At 39.5% G+C, this 20,303-nt stretch overlaps 1 protein-coding gene across 1 annotated transcript in view; it reads right to left on the bottom strand.

Annotated features, from left to right (window-relative positions):
• Nucleotides 1-20,303, bottom strand: part of LOC150076512 (uncharacterized) — a 188,149-nt gene that overhangs the window by 145,741 nt on the left and 22,105 nt on the right. The window contains exon 2 of the mRNA XM_090387374.1: nt 466-531. Within this exon, the coding sequence (XP_090243500.1) occupies nt 466-531 (66 nt within the window). The remainder of the gene's footprint in view (nt 1-465; nt 532-20,303) is intronic.

The following is a 20,303-nucleotide window of genomic DNA, read 5'->3' as shown; positions in this document are numbered from 1 at the left end:
AACTGCTAACGAAGTTCAACTAACGCTATCTAGTATGGTATATAACCTACGGTATATCTAGTACGGTATCACAATGGCGGGAAAGTTACTAACGGTAGTTACGAACACGTGGAAACCCTTACCGATACTTTTACAAGGCCGAGTAAAGAATAAATACACCAAATTAATCAAAAAATCACAAAATAATGTTATACTACTAAATTTAAATCAAAAGTTTTAGAAAAACAATAATTTCAAATCAATAAATAAGAAAAATCCACTTAGCGGCTTGGAACACGACCGTCACTAGTAGCCTCGTCAGCCCGTAACATATCAATAACAATAAATATTAACTAATAATGGAGAGTGCTGGAGCTGTTAAAAGCACAAGGCTTTCAACAGAGCACTTTTTCTTAGTAAATAAGCAAAATATGCCAATGAAACTAATAATATACATTCTTAATATTAAACATAAAGGTAACTTACCAGAATTACTTTTAACATTGCATTCTTCTGTTCATCTGTAAATTCTGCAAACCATTTTTTCATTACCTTTCAGAAAATTAAAAGTAAAAATTATTACAGATTACAAATTACTACCATACATTAATAGATTAATTATAGCCTTCCTTTCTTTCTTTCTCTCTCTCTCTCTTGTGAAACTGATTTTTATGCAACTCGATATCCATATTTTATATAATTTACTCGAGGGAGGGGATGAGAACATGGCAACAAGAATAGATGCATCACAAAGGAAACTCAGCATTTTGTAAATAATGTAAAGGATTTTTAGGTTTTCTTTTAACCTCCCCCCTTCTGAATGGTCTACATTTCAATCAATCATATCAAAATGTTTTAAAAAATGTTGGCACACTGCCTACCATTTATAATCAGACCCAGCTCCATTTATTGGTCCCATCCTACACAAGCACCACACATCAAACATTATAAATATGTTCACAGGACTTTGAGGAGACTAGTATGAATATGAATGCAAGACGCTGCAATCAACAGAGTTAATAAACTTTCAGCATGGAATAATAATAGAATATCTCATAATCAGTTGGTCTGTACATGAAATTTCAATGGCACCAAAAATCCCTAGGTTGATAATTGGTGACAATTCCACAATCTGCAAATGGAAGTAGACTGGTATCTAACACACCCAGGGTCCTGAGCTGGATATCATCATTCTTCTCTTCCTTGGTGATTCCTTTCTACTTCTGACTCTCTCTCAGGGTAACTTGGAAATTTTTTTTGGCTGGTGCTGCATAAGCCTCAGGCTTCCTTGCACCATATGGCTAATAATAATAATATGATAGAAGAGCCTTCAATTTTTTTTTTTTTTTTTTTGGTAGTTGTTGGCGCATTGGCTTCTGTGGCCATAATGCACCTCCCAAGGTTTTTGCAGTACTTTGATCCAAGCCCGAGGTGGGATTCGAACCCGTGACCTTTGGGTTGCCAGGCAGGCACTTTACCCACCTGGCTAGCTCGGTCGGCAGAGAGCCTTCAAAGAATCTTTTTCTTGGAATGCCTGTAGACGTTGTCACAGCACACATAGGTCGTCCTCAGTGAGATAACTGGGATATGTGTCAGTGGCAGTACAATGCACAGAACACTGCATTATATCCATTATCATGGTTCAGCAGCTGTCCACAAGCCACTAATGGCATTCCAACTAATGCCAGGTGCCATTTAGTTTGGTATAAGGCCTGCCATTCTTCAACCCTAGATCAATGGAAAGCTGTACTTTGGAATAACAAGTCAGTCCATAGGCTACCAGTCCGATGGTCATGCTTGGATGTGGTGCATGCCCAGAGAAAGCTACCTGCCAGACTGCATCATCCATCAAAGTTTGGCAGAGGCAACATGATGGTCTGGGACTGTTTTTCAGGGTTTGACCTGTGACCACTTGTTGTTTTGGAAAAAACCACAAATGCCGAGTTCAATCTAGATGTTCTGGATAATAAGGCATTATCTATGTTGGCAGCACATCTGGGAATGCTCATACCTCTATCAGCAGGAATATGCTCCAGTCACACTGTTGATGCTGTGACACACTGGAGGATATCAGCATTGAAAAGTTGGACTGTCCAGTTCAGAACACTGACCTGAATCCTATAGACAGATGAATTGGATTGTAGGGTGTGTGAGGAGAGAATGGCCAAAAAAAACACTAGAAACCAACTGTTTTTTTGAGAAATGAATGGCTTTTTTTGGGAATGAATGGTGGAAAATATCATAAGACATTTACAATAAACTTAAAATTTGCACTTCTTTACAATAATAAGTGTTCCACAGAGACTAAGGCTATAGTAAAGGTTATCCACAGATAAGCTGGTATCTGACAGTATAGCAGGGTAGAATGAAAACAGTTATTCAAAAGGGTCACTTATTTATTCATTTAATGAATTTTAACTTTTTCCCATAATCCAACCAGCAGAGAATGTATTCCACAACTAGAAATAAATAAGGAATAAACACACTGCTTTTGCTATATATATTATACTGTTTATTTTAAGAACAGTACAATCTTTATACAATGCGCTAGGGCTTGCAAACCAGTTTTCATATTGAGTTGTTAAAACTGAAACCGAGCTTCTAAAACCGGATTTGAATATTTTCTTAGTTAGCCCTCGAATATAGTTTTTTGTTACGCACATTTTCTTTTGTTTGTTCGTTTGTCTGGATCGTTCAACTGCTTTATGTTTTAAACATGTTTTTTATTTTATTTTATGTTTAGGTACGAATCTCATGGGCAAGTGGCCCAAATCAAGGAGGGGTATCTTTAAAAATATCCTGTTGATATCCTGTAATCAACCATCTCTTGAAGTTGCTGCAGCTACAGGTGAAGACATTTCCAACCCAACTGTGTTAAGAAGGCTCAGTTCAAGTGGTCACTACGCAAGGAAATCAGTGGTTTGTATCCCATTAACCCCTGAATGTATCAGGGCACGATGGAGGTGTACTCATTTACGACCGAGTGAGTCGGAGCGATAGCGTAAAAGAAAATGCTCAACATTTCTATCTTGTTCGCCAGGCAAGTTATGGAACGCGCCTTATTGATGGTTACCCACTAGAAACAGATTCGCTGAATATTGCATCAAATTTCAATCGTAGAAAGTTTTTTGCTTCTTTATTCCTATTAAATTTGCGATCAAATGTTCTCCAAAAAGCAGCTTCACCAAATTTAGCTTTTATGTAATTTTGAAAATAAAATATATTTAACTGGGGAAAAAAAAATTGCAAGTAAATAAATAAAAAATTTCTTTCGTGAAAATTTTGAAACTTGCCTTGTTTAGACTCTTCATTCAGTGCTTGCGGGAGTGATGCATAGTATTGTGCCTTTGTTATCTTCAATATTTTTAATTAAAATTGTTGGTGATATAAATTCCTACTAATTAATATTTATTACTCTTAATATGCCTAAGATGAAATCAAATGTACGGAATTATTTTGCTCGAAAAAGCAAAGATGAAGCACAATGTTCGAGATGTCAGAAGATAATGAAGTCGTCTGGAGGATCTACATCATCTTTGATGTTGCATTTAAAGAAAATGCATCAGATTGACATTAAACAAGATAACAGTGACACTCCCATAAAAATGGTAAGAACATTAGAAAACTTTATCGTTAAAAAATCTATGGAAGAAGGGATTTCAAAATTAGTTGCTTTAGATGGATTTTCTTTTAATTCAATTGCCAAGAGTGAGTTTTTGTCAAGCTGTCACCTTCAGATAAATAAATACGATAAATTACTACCAGCCTCAGTGAATGGAATTAAAAATATGGTTCTGAATTATTATAAAACTAAGAAAGAAGAACTCATTCAGCATTTCAAAAATTCATTGGTTTTGGGTGCATGGTATTCATTGACTCTAGACGAATATACGTCTATACAAAATAAAAGGTATATGAATATAAATGTGCATTCAAAAGACAACCATTGGTTGTTAGATCTTATTGAGATTAATGGTTCACTTGATAGCAGAAGAATTGAGCAAATTGTGAATGGACACTTGAAGGAATTTGATTTGAACTTGCATGAGGATATTGTTGCCTACACCACCGATGGAGCAGCAATGGTGATTAAGTTTGGCAAGCAAATTACGCCTAATCATCAACAATGTATAGCCCATTGTATACATCTGTCAGTTATAGATGTACTTTATGAAAAAGCAATCAATTATGGTGCGACAGTCTCTGAGTCTCACAAAGACAATGAAGAAAATGAAAATAATGAAGAAAGTAGTGATGATGAAGAAGTTGGAGAAAGACAGCAAGGCATGCTTTATCAAACCGACTTTACCGATGAGCTCATTTATTTCTTCAATCCAATGGCCAATATTGCATAAACTATTAACAAAGTCAGAAAAATTTGCAAGCTTTTTCGAAAATCGCCTAACAAAAATGACATTACAAAATTTTGTTAAAGCAAAATTTAATGGGAAAGAATATAAACTTATATTAGATTGCAAGACTAGATGGGATAGCACATTCTATATGATTGAGAGATTTTTGAAATTGAAAAATTGCATTCCAAATGCTCTATGTGCAGTACTGTCAACTGAAGCTGTGTCTGACGATGACTGGAAAACACTTGAATTGCTATGTGAAACTTTGCGACCAGTTGAAATGATTCTGAAGGCTATAACCTCAGAAGATACAGACTTACTTAAAGCAGAGTCTTCAACAGAATTTCTGCTTGCTAAGCTTGATACAGCAGAAAACCCATTTGCTTTAAAGTTTCGCCAAAGCCTTTTGCAGCGTTACAATGCAAGACGAAATTGCCAAACTGTGGCTTTGCTGAGCTATCTACACAACCCCAAAAAGTTTAGGAAAGAAGATTCAGGTTCAAGAACTTTTGATTTTCCAAGTAAGCAAGTTTTGAAAAAGCATGCTGAAGAGATTTATCAGAGATTGTTTGCAAAACATTCCAAAGGGGTCTTAGCATTGAACGAAGAAACTGAAAATAAACGAACTGTTCTTTTAGAAGAAAACAAAGACTCACCTAGTTCTGATGTTGGAGATACACTCATGCGAGAGTATGCTAGTGTAATAAAGAAATTAACTTGAGGGCTTTCAAAATATCCGAGTGAAATGGAAATCAGCAAAGAATTTAAAATTTTGGAGGCAACTAGCAGTAGAAGTGAAAAGCTGGAGAAAGTTTATAGAGCACTGCTGACCATTAAACCAACAAGTGTCCAATCTGAGAGAGTGTTTTCGATCACTGGTCTCTTTAACACAAAAATAAGGTCAAGTCTATCAGGCAAAATGCTTAATATACTGTGTTTTTTAAAGGATCATTTTCAGAAAAAAGCTGAGCAATAAATCTCCAAGCTGTTTTTTTTCATATTATTTTTATTTATTTATTATTATTATTATAGGGCTTATTATTTTTTTGTTTACTATACGAGAAGATAGTTTTTATTCAAAGGATTTGAATACAATTTGTAATTTTGTATAATCTCAAGCTGGTTACTTTTTAGGAGCATTTTAATTTTTTTATTTTTTTTTACTATAAGAGGTGATAGATTTTGTTTAAAAGATTTGATTACGATTTGTACAATCTACCCAAGATAAAATAAATACCTGTGTTATAAGCTTTTAATTATTTTCCCTAAGTCTGAGAAAATCAGTTTTAAAACTGGTTTTAAGAGTAAACTTCGGTTAAACTCGGTTTTGAAATTTCTCGGTTTTATGCAAGCCCTACAATGCGCCTCTTCATAACTACAGTTTTGGATGTACCACAGGTATGACCATGTCCCCCAAAATGAATTATGAAAAAAAGTAGCATGTTCTAACAATTTCATATTAGTGGCAAATGATGCAAGAAAGCTAGCTCATACAGAATCCACAAAAAAAAATCTCCACATTTCACGAATCCACCTCTCCAACAGTTTGTCTTGTTCTTCCTTAAATTTATTCTAGCAATCCCTCCAAGAACAACAGATGAAAGTTTGTTCCTGCAATCAACCACCTGTTAAAGGTAAACTTCCATACTCTGATTCAGCAACCATCCTTCAATTTGAATTTATGGACCCTTATGTGTGTAGTCTGAGCAAGGGGAAGAATCCAATGAGCACTCAGCTTGTTCAACCCACTCAAACCCTTAAACACTTTAATCAGATCACCTCACAAGTTCCTAGTCTCCAGACACTGCAATTTCAGAACTAAACCCTTTCTTGCTAAGAGCACCTCCTCTGTTCTCCTTATAAACCTCCTCTGTTCTCCTTATAAAACTCCTCTGTTCTCCTTATCAACCTCCTCTGTTCTCCTTATAAACCTCATCTCCCTGCTCTGTACCTGTTTCAGAAGCTCTACATCCTTCCTAAAATGAGGCTGCCAGGCCTGTATACAATACTCAAGATGTGGCCTGACCATTGCCTTATACACTGGGATAATCACCTCCTTATCCCTGCTGTTAAAATTCCTATAGTGTATATCATTGACCAAACCCCATGAGCTGTCTTGGAAGCATGTCTGCACTACTCAGAGAACTATGCATCTGACTGCACAAATATCTCCTGGTCCTTTTCACTTTCCATTATACCGTATCATTGACCAAACCCCATGAGCTGTCTTGGAAGCATGTCTGCACTACTCAGAGAACTATGCATCTGACTGCACAAATATCTCCTGGTCCTTTTCACTTTCCATTACCTGAGTGCAGTATGTTACTCTGGAATTACTGCTATGCATATGCAGTACTTTGCATTTGTCAATTAAACTTCAACTCATCAACCTAATTGAAAAATTAGGCAGATAGGCAGAAGCATACATCATTACTGTCATTATGATTGCAGAAACACATATCATTACTTAGGTGCTTAGAGGGGAACAGGCATTCTATGTGTTATCAGACACTCAGTCTAAAACACTGATGGATCCAATATCTTTCTATTTCAGAAGATACAGGAGAAGTCCTATATCTTCTGAAGTCCTTTTAGGCCTGCTTACCTAAAATCCACTCATGCACACCTTCTCGATGGTAAGCCCTGTTATGTCACTTAGGTGGCAACGAAAGTGTAGAGTGGTTCTCTTCAAGACGCCTGGTTGGCGCGACGAGGAAAAGACTAAACCCTCCAACACGTGACAGGGGCGAAAGACTAATCGAACCATCTAGTAGCTGGTTCCCTCCGAAGTTTCCCTCAGGATAGCTGGCGCTCGAGGGAATCAGTCTCATCCGGTAAAGCGAATGATTAGAGGCCTTGGGGCCGAAACGACCTCAACCTATTCTCAAACTTTAAATGGGTGAAAAGTCCGGCTTGCTTGACTCGAAGCCCGGACGAAAGGATGTGAGTGCCCAGTGGGCCACTTTTGGTAAGCAGAACTGGCGCTGTGGGATGAACCAAATGGCCCTCAGTCCCCAGCAGCTTTCACTCCCCCTGTTACAGCAGCGAGAAGATCAGAGTGGAAGCCTGGTCGTACCCAGAGATTCTTAGCACCCTCTGCTAAGAATCTCTGGGTATGACCAGGCTGCCATGCACGAAAACTGAATTTGACCTGTTACAACGTAAGGTCGCTCATCGGTGAAGACAGGATATTAGAGCTGGAAAAGCAACTAGAAAATGTGAATTGGAATATCATTTGGTTTGGCTGAAACAAGAAGAAGAAATGAATCACTTATAAGTTTATCAAGTGGAAATCTGCTGTATACCAACAGAAACAGTGAAAGGAGTGAAGGTGGAGTTGGCTTTCTGGTCCATAAAGATATAAAAAACATTTTGGAATTCAAAAGTACATCACCAAGGGTGTCAAGACTACTACTCAGGATTTCTAAGAGGTATAAGCTAAAGATTATAATGATTTATGCACCAACATCGAGCCATGATGATGAAGAGGTTTAAGAAATGTACACAGAAATTGAGTCTTCTAGATGAACAGAAAACTTACTACACTATCATTTTGGGGGGACTTCAATGCTAAAGTTGGAAAGAGACAAAACAGTGAAGAAAGGGGGAAAACATTTATACTAACAGGTCACAGCTCCCTAGAAGTAAGACTAACCTCCTTAGGGCTTACTGACGACCCAAACTGCACCTGTGGCGAGAATGAAGACTGGGCACACATTCTACATGAATGTATAATTTATAACATCCCCAGAAAGCTAATAGCACAGATTGGCCCCTTCCCAGGAGAAGAACACCTGTTTATCATTGAGGAAAACTATAAAGCCTTTACACCCTACACACAGAAAGTATTCGAAATGCACAGAACTATCCAAAGAATGACAATTCAGCCCCCCGACAATTAACCAAAAATCACTAGTTAAAATTGCTCACATCTCCCACCACACCCAGACTATGACTTAAAAACTGTAAGGATAGCAGTATTCTGTGCCCTGACAGAAACCTAGCACAACAAAACTGGATTGACATGGGTACCCCCAGGACTACCCTGCCACCAAATAATTACTTATTTAGGGGAGGGAGATGTAGAGGCAGCCAGGGAAGCAGATTAGCTGAAAAATATCAGTAAGCTAGTAGTAAGAGGATGCAATGTAGAATGAATGAGAATGAAAGACAGAATGAACAGGCTGGGCACTGAGTGAAAGAGTGAATTAGGAATTACAGAAAAAGGGAATAAATGTCAGTTTTGGTGAAAGAAAGAGTGACCCAGAATGAGGGAAAGAGAGAGTGAATGAGTGTTATGGATTATTATAAAATATAAGAAAAAAGTATAAAAATAGAATGCAAGTAGAGTGAGAATGCAGATTATGAATGAAGTAAATATATGTCTCTACCACTACCCACTGTCAACAAACACATCCTACCTCCGGAGCAGGATGGGCAGTTTGACTATCCTACTGAAATCAGCACAACACACCATTTGGCGATCTGAACTAGGTACTCAAACCCCATCCCCAGGCAAGGGGGAGATGGGTCTCCGTCACCTCCCAGCCTCCCCTATACTTCGCTTGGTGGGGCACATCCCCACTGACTTCTTTGGGAGTGACTATTCTATTGTCCCCATCCTTCTACCTATTTCCGCCTAATCTTCAGTCTCCCCCCAACTCTAACTAAATTGACCGAGAATGCTCCTTAACAATGTCGCCAAATTCTAATCAACATCTAAATTCAACCGCTGTCTTGAAAATCTCTTTTGGCCTTTCCAAATTCTAGTGTTCAACCTACCCCACCACCCTTTTTATTTATTTATTTATTTTTTTAATAAATAGGCCTTGTCACTGAAATCCTTGGAAATTAGTGGCAGGCCTGACAAAGTACTTAAACAATCTACTGAGTGCTTGACCTGCCTGATCGTAGCAAAGTGTGAGCAACGATGGGTCCGAATGGCTATATGATCAGAGAAACAACAGAACATAACACTGCACGACATTCACTCCCCTCCCCACACTTTTAAATCTCCTCTGGTCTCCACAGAGTTCTGTGTCACAAAAACAGAATACACAACACGGAGATGGGGAAACCCCTGGTGCCGTCAGACAATTAACACACTTTACACTTTGTCATTGTAGTACCACACAGTTGATACGATACTCTGGGGACAACTATGCTGACTTATGCATAGCCTGCAAATTTGGACATTAAGCCTGATATACAATCATCGATATCATTAATAAATACAGAAAACAACAACTGGGGGGACTCCACTAATAACATTAGAACACGAAGAGCCATGTCCATTAATTACCACTCTGTCTTCTCCCACTCAACCACCCCTTTAAATACAGCAGCAATTTGCCTCCAAAGCCACACTGCTCCAATTTGTGCAGCAGTCTTCCATGTTCAACAGTATCAAAAGCCTTTCTAAGATCCAAATATGTGATATCAAAATTATTCTTTGCGTCCAGTTCGTTTGTGACCACATCATTATATCCAATCAAATTGGACAGACAAGACTTCCCCTTAATAAACCCATGCTGTGTCCGAGCTGTAACTAAAGTCTTGTCTAAATGATCCTGCAATGCTTCTTTAACCAGTGCCTCCATTAATTTCCCTGGAACAGAAGTAAAACTAACAGGTCTGGAATTACCTGTCTCCCCCTTTGATCCTCCTTTGTGGATTAGCATTAGCATTAGTAGAGGCATATGATGCAAGAAAGCAAGCTTATACAGCATCAGCCAAAAAAAAAAAAAAAAAAAAAAAATCACTTCCATTTCACCCCTCTGTTCATTCGGAATACCTTTCCAGCTCAGTCTTAAATTTATTTACGCTATCAACTTCCACAACAGGGGATGGAAGTCTGTTCCACCAACCAACTACCCACTGGCTAAAGGCAAATTTCAGCACATCTATCTACATCTGTCTTTCCGTCCTCTCAGGTGATTATTCTGAGCAAGAGGAAGAATCCCATCAGCATTGAACATGCTCAAAACATTGAAGGCTTTATACACCTCTATGAGATCACCTCGACGGTGCCTAGTCTCTAGACACTGTAATTTGCAAAACTTAAGCCTTTCTTCGTAAGAGCAACCCTTTGTTCCATTCACTAATCTTGTTGCCCTTCTCTGTACTCATTTCAGCAGCTCTACATCCTTCTTGAAATGAGGCCTCCAGACCTGTATACAGTACACAAGGTGTGGCCTGACCATTGCCTTATACAAGGGAATAATTACCTCCTTATCCCTGCTACAAAAATTCCAGTATATCATTGACAAGACACCATGGGCTACTCTTGCAGCCCATCTGCACTACTCAGAGAACTTCATATCTGCCTGTACAATTGCCCCCAGGTCCTTTTCACTCTCTACCACTGTCAGTGTAGTACCACAGAGTTGATACGTTGCTCTGGGGTTGCTGTTTCCCCACATGTAGTACTTTACATTTGTCAATGTTAAACTTCATTTGCCACCTCTCAGCCCATCTGCTCAACCTTTCCAGATCCTGTTGCAGCAGCATAGCATCAGTAGTGTCCTTAACAACCCTGCCAACCTTTGTATCGTCTGCAAACGTGGACATTAAGCTTGATATACCATCATCAATATCATTTATAAATAGAGAAAACAATAATGGACCCAACACTGAATCCTGAGGAACTCCACTAATAACATCAGTCCACGATGAGCAGTGTCCATTGATTACCACTCTCTGTCTTCTCCCCCTCAACCATCCATTTATCCAAAGCAGCAATTTGCCTCCAATGCCACACTGCTCCAATTTGTGCAGCAGTCTTCCATGTGCAACAGTATCAAAAGAATTTCTAAGATCTAAATATATAATATCAAAGTTATTCCCTGCATCCAGTTCTTTTGTGACTGCATCATAGTATCCAATCAAATTGGTCAGGCAAGACTTTCCCTTAAAAAACCATGCTGTGTCCGAGCTACAACTGAAGTCTAGTCTAGATGATCCTGTAGTGCTTCTTTAACCAGTGCCTCCATTAATTTTCCTGAACAGAAGTTAAATTCACAGGTCTATAATTACTTGTGTCAGCCTTTGATCCTCCTTTGTGAATTGGGGTCACATTTGCACATCTCCAGTCTACAGGTACCTACCCTGAGTCCAAAGCTCTCATAATTATGGCTACGGGTTTGCTTACTTTCTTTGCTGCCTCCTTTAAAATAAGTGGATAGATCCCATCTGCCCCGGGTGCCTTTTTTATGGTTATCCTCAATAATTTCTCCTCCACTTTTCTCTCAGTTATTACAAAAGCATCCTGCTCACTGCCAGAGTTTACTTCACCTCTGGTATTCTCCTTCCTGAATAACTCCTCATGTGTGAATGCAGATGCAAAATACTGGTTTAGTTTGTTAGCCACCTGAGCAGGATCATCAACAATTGAACCATCAATATCCAGTGGGCCAATCCGATTCATCCCTTTCCTTCTAGAGTTTACATAGGTAAAGAACTCTTTTCTGTTTTTCTTTGCATCCTTTGCCAAGATTTCTCATAATCTGCCTTTGCCTGCCCAATATCCTTTGTGACTTGGTTACAGACCAGCTTATATCTATCAGAGGCTTCCATGTCACCTGATAATTTATATGTATCCCATGCATTTTTCTTACGGTGACGTTTCCGGTTATGGGTTCCTATGCAATTCACATTCCTTTAGATGTTACTTACCTCCCCTAAATGTTTGTACCAATATTTTTGAGACACCCTGTATATCTATATATATTTTTCAGTATCGAGTATTATCTACGAGTTCCATTTATATAACTTCCATATCAAGTTATGTATTTATTAATTATGTTACGTTTGTTGTTGTTTTTTTTTTTTTTTTTTTTATATAAACCCCAAACACAAGAGGTTATTGTTTGTTTGTTATTTGGAGCATTAGCAACTAAAGCCATATTGCTCTGGGGATATGCAGTGGTCATTCCCTGACCTTTCCGCATGCTCCGTATTTGGTGGGAACAGGCTCGAACCCCAGTCCAATCAAGAAGAGTGTTCTAAGCACTGCTGCTCCTGCCCACCTGGCTACGGAGGCACCCATGTTACGTTTGTAAAATCTAAGTCATTATACGTATTTAGTTAAAAAGTACAATTTAATTGACAATGAAGTTTAACAAGATTAATAGATTTTACTGATTAACTGACAATATTATATAATATACTATTCTATACTAAGCCAACGCTATCTAGTTCGGGATTTATTGTTGTATCGTATAACAATGGCGGCAAGTTACTAACGGTAAATCTACGGACACTTAAGTATCAAATTAACTTCCAAAATCTCGCTGTCTCAAATCAGAATAAACCAAGGATCTCGACTAGGTCTATAAGCTACTTATACAAAATAATTTTATATAACAATTGGTCAATAAAGCAGCTAAATATGTCTAAAAAACTTTCCGTTCAGCGGAGCTGCAAAACTTGTAACATGTGGTTTGGATACCCTTATCGATACTAAGTAATAACCTACAAATTCTCTAAGTTAAACTTTAAACAAAGTATTGTAACTAGGAATATAAAGCTGCTCTAGAAAATAAGTCATGCCAATTTAAGCTAATAAAACAGAAAAAACTTCTCCTGCACAAGGCTACTCTCGTTCCCAAAAGAGATTACATTGATGAGGGAAGATGTATCGTCAGCACTACATTGAAGATGCTTATAAGGGGCTGGATATATGGGGCCCAGGCATCTCAGTATGAACTGTGGTATTCCATCAGCACCCACAGCTGTAGAGGATGGGGTTGAATTCAAGGCTGCCAAGATTTGGTGTTTAGTATGGTGATAGATGTCAGAGAGTCCTGTTTGTCATGACTGCATATGTGTTCGAGATTACGACTGGACCCTACGATGTTTACAAATCTGGTTATGAAGTCAATCCACCTCTGGGAATCAAGTTGTTCTGGGAAACTGGTGGTTTGTTCTGTGTATCGTATCTTACCAATTGTTAGCAAATGATCAAAATAGCTTTTGATGGCCTGGAATGTTTGGAGGTTGAAAATGGCTCTTGAAAAGGTTTTCCTATTATTAATTTTGCCTTCCATTGCTTATAGAGTTGCTATTTTAGTTGAAAGCTGGAGCTTAGATGTGGGGACCATCATGCTCTAGAGTGGGAGTGATAGTGACTGTCTTTGAGGCAGCGTATCGAGCCACTGTAATAATCCATTGAGTTAACAGGTCGACTGTGACAGGAGCAATCTTTTCATATGTTCCAGACATGGCAGGAGGCTGAAATCTCCACAGACAATTTTCGTTGGTAAAGGTGTGGAGGAGGTGAAGGATCCAGTTGGACACAACTTGCATTGTTTCTGGTGTAGGATTAGGAGGTATGTAGATGACAACAACTTCAATGGAAATGGACCTCATTTTAAGCAATGCGTAGAGCACCTTATAATCATCTGAGTTACCGGAGATGCTGTTTTAAAGGGTGTGGATGGATTGATTGTAGAATAGTGAAGTTCCTCCTCCCCTCCTTTTGTTCCTGGATGCGAGTACAGAGCCATAGCCACTTGAAGTCGTAGCTGCAATGTAATGCTCGCTGGGTTCTGGCCAGTTCTCGGTGAGGCAAAGCATATCAAACTCTTTGGATAACAAAATTTTGTCAATGTTTTTAATTTTATTCCTTAAACTGAGGACGTTCTGATAAAGTAGTGTGACCATGGGGGTTAAAGGGACTTTTAATTGTCCGGACTCTTGTTGTTTGGTTCTTTCTAGGACAGGTTGTTTCTCTTAATGTGATTCTGGTAGTGATAGGCATCTCAGTTTCATGGATTATGTTTTGAGGTTGTCGTTCCAGAGGAACTACAGGGAGGCAACTTGGGTGGCAAGGTAACAGGTGAATGTGCACTGGAGTATCTACCTTTGGAATGGATTGACTGCTACTGCGGCTATAGGCAGGTCACCTATCTTTCATTCTGCAGCCTTTTTACGTTTCCCAGTGTGTCATGGTGTGTTGCTCTCCTGCTGACCATATAGATGGACTTTTGACATTGTGATACCGTTCGGAGCCGCATTCGAGCTTGAAGGAGGCATAGCTCCGGTGTTTGGCTGGGAGTTGTTCCACTGCGACATCAAGTTGCCATTCATCTCTCAAGTCTGTCGCAATTTCATTGGTTGTGGTCTGAGGGGAGAGTCAAGGGATGTATATGCTGCTTTTTTGCCTTTCCCGTAGTACTTACTGCTTGGAGCTATGAGGTGCTGGATGTTCCTATACAGGGTGTCTCAAAAATATTGGTACAAACGTTTAGGGGAGGTAGGTAACATTCTAAAGGAATGTGAATCGCATAGGAACCCATAACCGGAAACATCACCGTACACGGCGCTGTTCATCAGTTCGCGAGAGGGAAAATTTCTGGTTTACACATTCAAGCAGTAGTCGCCGCACGAAGAGCATGCATCAATATACGAACTGTGAGCTGGCAGACATGCACCTAGTGTATGGATTAGGAGAGGGCCCACACGGTGTGCACCCCCATGAGGGACAAAATTGCTTCGCAATAAATGTTTGGGCAGGTATGGTCGGTGACCGCTTAGTCGGCCCATACCTGTTACCATCCCGCATGAACTCTGCTAAATATCGGATCTTTCTTGAACAAGTTCTACCAGGGTTACTTGACGATGTTCCAGCAAATATGAGACGCAACATTTGGTTTCAAATGTTGCGTCTCACATGACAGGGCGCTTGCCCATTATGGAAGGTGTGTTCGTGACCATTTGAACAGGCATTTTGGACGTCGATGGATTGGCCATGGTGGACCCGTTGCCTGGCCCCCATGCTCACCTGATTTATCGAGCCTTGATTTCTTTCTATGGGGGGCCCTCAAGTCTATTGTGTATGAATCGCCTGTGGAGACGGAAATGAATCTCGTGGAGAGACTCGTCTGTGCTGCTGCTGCTACTGTCAGAGAAACTCCAGGTGTGTTTGACCGTGTCCGTCAATCCGTACTGCGTGGGTGTCACGCATGCATCACGTCTCATGGTGGAACCTTCAAGCATCTATTGTAACATCATGAAATGCATCCATCTCATACTCCATTGTTAATATTATGTCAAATAAATGTTTGCCACTAATTACTGTCGTGTGTCATTTCTGCTTCTTGTGCCTCTGCTACTACTTTCCCGTGACATTTCCGGTTATGGGTTCCTATGCGATTCACATTCCTTTAGATGCTACCTACCTCCCCTAAACGTTTGTACCAATATTTTTGAGACACCCTGTAGAATAGAAGCAGTTTGTTCTTCATCTGGGTGGAAAGCTGTGTTTTGGTTTAGAGTTTTCTGTCTAATTCATTCGTTGTCGACTGTGTCGCCATGATCTGACTCAGGTCATAGGCTGGTATTGAATGGGAGGTCTGTCGACTGGCATAGTGAGGTTGTTACATTTCTTAGACTGGAGCCCTGTAGGTTGGGCAGGTAATATATTTAGTTTGAACTGATCAAACGATGAGTTGTGGGCAGGCTGCAATTGTGTGGCATCTTTTTGAGCTGCATGCTTGATGTTTGGCTCAGATTTAACTGACTAGACTTAGGCTGAGTTTCAATGGAGACTTCTTTTCTATCTAACTGATGATCTGAATAACTGAAAAGGTTTGAAGAAGAACCCTGAATGCTAGTTGGGTGTGCAGGTTTATATTGTGACCTTTCACTAGGAATATCAATTGCAGAACAAAATGAAAGACATTCAGGGCAGCTGTTGCTGCTCTGAGAGGGATGGGAGGCAGTAATCAGATAGCATAATTCCTTCATTTCCTTTTCAATAGTTTGTATTATAGATGCTTTATAAAGATACCGAGAATTGCATATAACTGGGCAGGCCATTCGGTGTCTTGCACTTCAGATAGCTGTGAATGTTCGCCGTTTATGGCAAGATATGAGTTCACAGCTGTATCAGTTTGAGACTCGACACATCTTCGACTGGAGTAGGGTGTGCAGACGTTTGTGTTGTTGCATCCTTCATATCTCGTAATCATATCGTCGACACTATTTTTCAGTTAGCGCCATCCATTTGAGCTGGCTGATACACATCCCCTCCTTTTGTACTATTTTTATCATGTATATTTAAAGGGGTAGTATATGGAGTTTTGTGGGGAGTTTATATGCATCCCATGCATTTGTCTTCTCCGCCATAAGTCTCATTGGTTCATCTAATGTCCATTTTAGGTTTAAGTCTCGAACAGTATTTCTTAGTTGGTACAAATTGCCTAGAAGCTTCAATGATTATTCACTTGAATGCTTTCCCATTTAGAATTTGCTGATGGTAACATCATCAGTTGATCCTACTACATAGATTTTAAAATGTCTGAGACCATTCTAGTTAACTTTATGAAAGCAAAAACCTTTCTTTTTATCCTTGAAGGTACAATAAAATCTCGTTAACACGAACTCAATTTATACAAAGTACTCATTAATATGAAGCACATACCATTCCGCTACAAAATGATGGGCTTTTTTATGTAAATATATTTGTATATTTACACGGGAGAGGACTAATAGATTACCAGCAACCGCTGGCAGAGGTGAAAGTGATTCTTGCACTGCTTATGTTCAAATGCAATTGACAAGCAGCCTGGAAAGCAAGGCTGGGGATTTCCAGAACTGCTGGGAGTCACAGTGGAACAAGTAAATACATGGATTGTGTTAGGGTAACTAAGAGTAGAAACAGGTGCATGCATGCATACTTGCATGTACACCAATGCTAGGAGTACAGTTAATAAATTTGATGAGCATGAAGTGCTAGTCAAGACATCAAATGCAGATATTGTTGGGATATCAGAGACATGGTGTCACACAGATAGCAGTGCAGAATTGGAATTTAGGGAGTACAATGTGTAATGTGTACAGAAAGGATAGACAGGACAGGAAAGGAGGGGTTATGCTATTAGTTAAGAAACACAACATATCTAAGGAAGTGCATCTAATTGATGTTGGTGGACAATACAATGTTGAGTCTGTTTGGGTGACATATGCACTGGGAAAGTAAAAATTAAGAGTAGGTGTGTGTGTGTGTGTTAGAAGCCTAATGAACTTGATGAGTATAATGAGCAATTGTGCAGAGAAATAGAGTGGGCCAGTAAATCAGAGTGTCTAATAATGGTGGATTTTAATTTCCCAGAGATTGACAGGAATTTGTGGGTTGGTCACTCACACACGAGCAAGTCTTTTGTGGATTTATTGGATGATTTTTTTGTACATCAGCATGTTCGGGAGGCAAACTAGAGGGAGTAATACTCTTGATCTGATTATCAGTAGTGATTCTTCATGCATTAAGAATCCGCAGATAAAGGAACCACTAGGTGGCAGTGATCACAGTGTGCTAAAGTGGGATTTACTCAAAGAGGTAACTACCATTAAGGGTAAAGGGAAAGGATTTTGCTTTTGTAAAGGTGACTACGGAAGTCTGAGACAGTATTTAAATTTTTATACGGTGGGGCAAACTGATGATGTTACCAACAGCAAATTCAAAATGGGAAGCATTCAAAGAAATAATTTTGGAATCTATTAGGCTTTTCATACCAACTAAGAAATATTGTTCAAGATTTAGGCCTAAATGGAGGTCAGATTAACTAATTAGACATGTAGCAGAGAAGAAAAATGCATGGGATATGTATAAATTAACAGGTGATACAGAGGCCTATGATAGATATAAGCTGGTTTGTAACCAAGTCACAAAGGAGGTTAGGCAGGCAAGGGTAGATGACGAGAAATCTTTGGCAAAGAATTCTTTACTTTTGTAAACTCTAGAAGGAAGGGGATAAATCAGATTGGTTCCACTTGATATCGATGGTTCAACTGCTGATGATCCTGCTCAGATAGCTAACAAACTAAATGAATAGTAATAGTAATAGTGGCATGTGATGCAAGAAAGCAAGTGTATGAGCTTATGCAGCATTGGCCAAAAAAATCACACCATTCCCTCCAAATGCTTGTCAAGTTCCTCCATAAATTTATTTAACCTATTAACTTAAACAACGAGATGGAAGTTTGTTCCAGCAATTAACAACCCGCTGGCTAAAGGCAAATTTCCGCACATCTATTCAATATCTGTCTTTTCTTAATTTGAATTTATGCCCCCTTAAGTTTGTAATCTGAACAATTGGAAGGATCCCATCAGAATTCAGCGTGCTCAACCCATTCAAGGCCTTATACACCTTTTACCCCTCACTGCGCAGGTGCCTAGTCTCCAGCCACTGCAATTTGCAGAACTTAAGCCTCTCTTGGTAAGAGGATCCCTTCATTCCCCTCACCAATCTTGTTGCTCTTCTCTGTACATGCTCAAGCAAATCTACATCCTTCCTAAAGTGAGGCCTCCAGACCTGTATGCAGTACTCAAGGCATTGCCTGACCACTGCCTTATACAGAGAGACAATCACCTCCTTTTCCCTGCTAGCAAAAGTCCTATATATTATTGACAAAACCCCATGACCTGCCCTGGCAGCCTTCCTACATTGCTCAGAAAACTTCATATTTGACTGCAAAATTACTCCCAGGTCTTTTTCATTTTCTACTACCTTAAGTGTAGTACCACACAGTTGGTACGTTTCTCTGGAGTTACTTCTACCCATATGTAGTTATTGTTATTTGGTTTTTTTTAGGAGCATTAGCAACTAAGGCCATATTGCTCTGGGGATATGCGGTGGTCATTCCCTGACCTTTCTGCATTCTCTGTATTTGATGGTCATGGGCTCAAACCCTGGTCTAACCATATGCAGTACTTTGCATTTGTCAAGGTTAAACTTCAGTTGGAAGTTTAACCTTGCAACTGAAGCTTGCAATGTAGATGCAAAATATTTTGCATCGACATTCACACATGAGGAGTTATTCGGAGAGGGGAATGCCAGAGGTGTATTAAACTCTGGCAGTAAGCTAGATAATACTGTAATAACTGAGAGTATTGTGGAGGAGAAATTGTTGAAGATAAACATAAGAAAGGCACCTGGGGAGGATGCAATCTATCCAGTTATATTAAAGGAGGCAGGAAAGGAAGTAAGCAAACCCTTAGCCATAATTATGAGAACTTCCTTGGACTCAGGGGAGGTATCTATGGACTGGAAATGTGCAAATGTGACCCCAATCCACAAAGGAGGATCAAAGGAAGACACAAATAATTACAGACCTGTTAGTTTAACTTCTGTTCCACAGAAATTAATGGAGGCACTGGTTAAAGAAGCATTGCAGGATCATCTAGACAAGACTTCAGTTATAACTCGGACACAGCATGGGTTTGTTACGGGAGAAGTCTTGTCCGACCAATTTGATTGGATACTATGATGTTGTCACAAAGGAACTGGATAAAAAGAATAATTTTGATATCATATATTTGGATCTTAGAAAGGCTTTTGCTACTGTTGCACATAGAAGACTGCTGCACAAACTGGAGCAGTCTGGCATTGGAGGCAATTGCTGCTATGGGCAAAGGGATGTTTGAGTGGGAGAAGACAGAGAGTGGTAATCAATGGACACTGCTCTTCGTGGACTAATGTTATTAGTGGAGTCCTCAGGGTTCAGTGTTGGGTCCATTGTTGTTTCCTGTATTTATAAATGATATTGATGATGGTATATCAGGCTTAATGTCCAAGTTTGCAGATGATACGAAGGTTGTCAGAGTTGTTAATGACACTAATGACATTATGCTCCTGCAACAGGATCTAGAAAAGTTGAGCAGATGGGCTGCAAGGTGGCAACTGAAATTTAACATTGACAAATGTAAAGTACTGCATATGGGAAGCAATAACCCCAGAGTAACGTATCAACTCTGTGGTACTACACTGACAGTGGTAGAGAGTGAAAAGGACCTGTGGGTAATTGTGCAGGCAGATATGAAGTTTTTTGAGCAGTGCAGAAGGTCTGCAAGAGTAGCTCATGGTGTCTTGTCAATGATATACATGAATTTTTCTAGCAGGGATAGGGAGGTGATTATCCCCTTGTATCAGGCAATGGTCAGGCCACACCTTGAGTACTTTATACATG

This window comes from Mastigoproctus giganteus, chromosome 13 (genome assembly GCF_048544385.1).
Source record: "Mastigoproctus giganteus isolate SK-2022 chromosome 13, ASM4854438v1, whole genome shotgun sequence".
NCBI lineage: Eukaryota > Metazoa > Arthropoda > Arachnida > Uropygi > Thelyphonidae > Mastigoproctus > Mastigoproctus giganteus.
The sequence above is the reverse complement of the archived record's forward strand: the minus strand, read 5'-3'. Positions and strand labels throughout refer to the sequence as shown.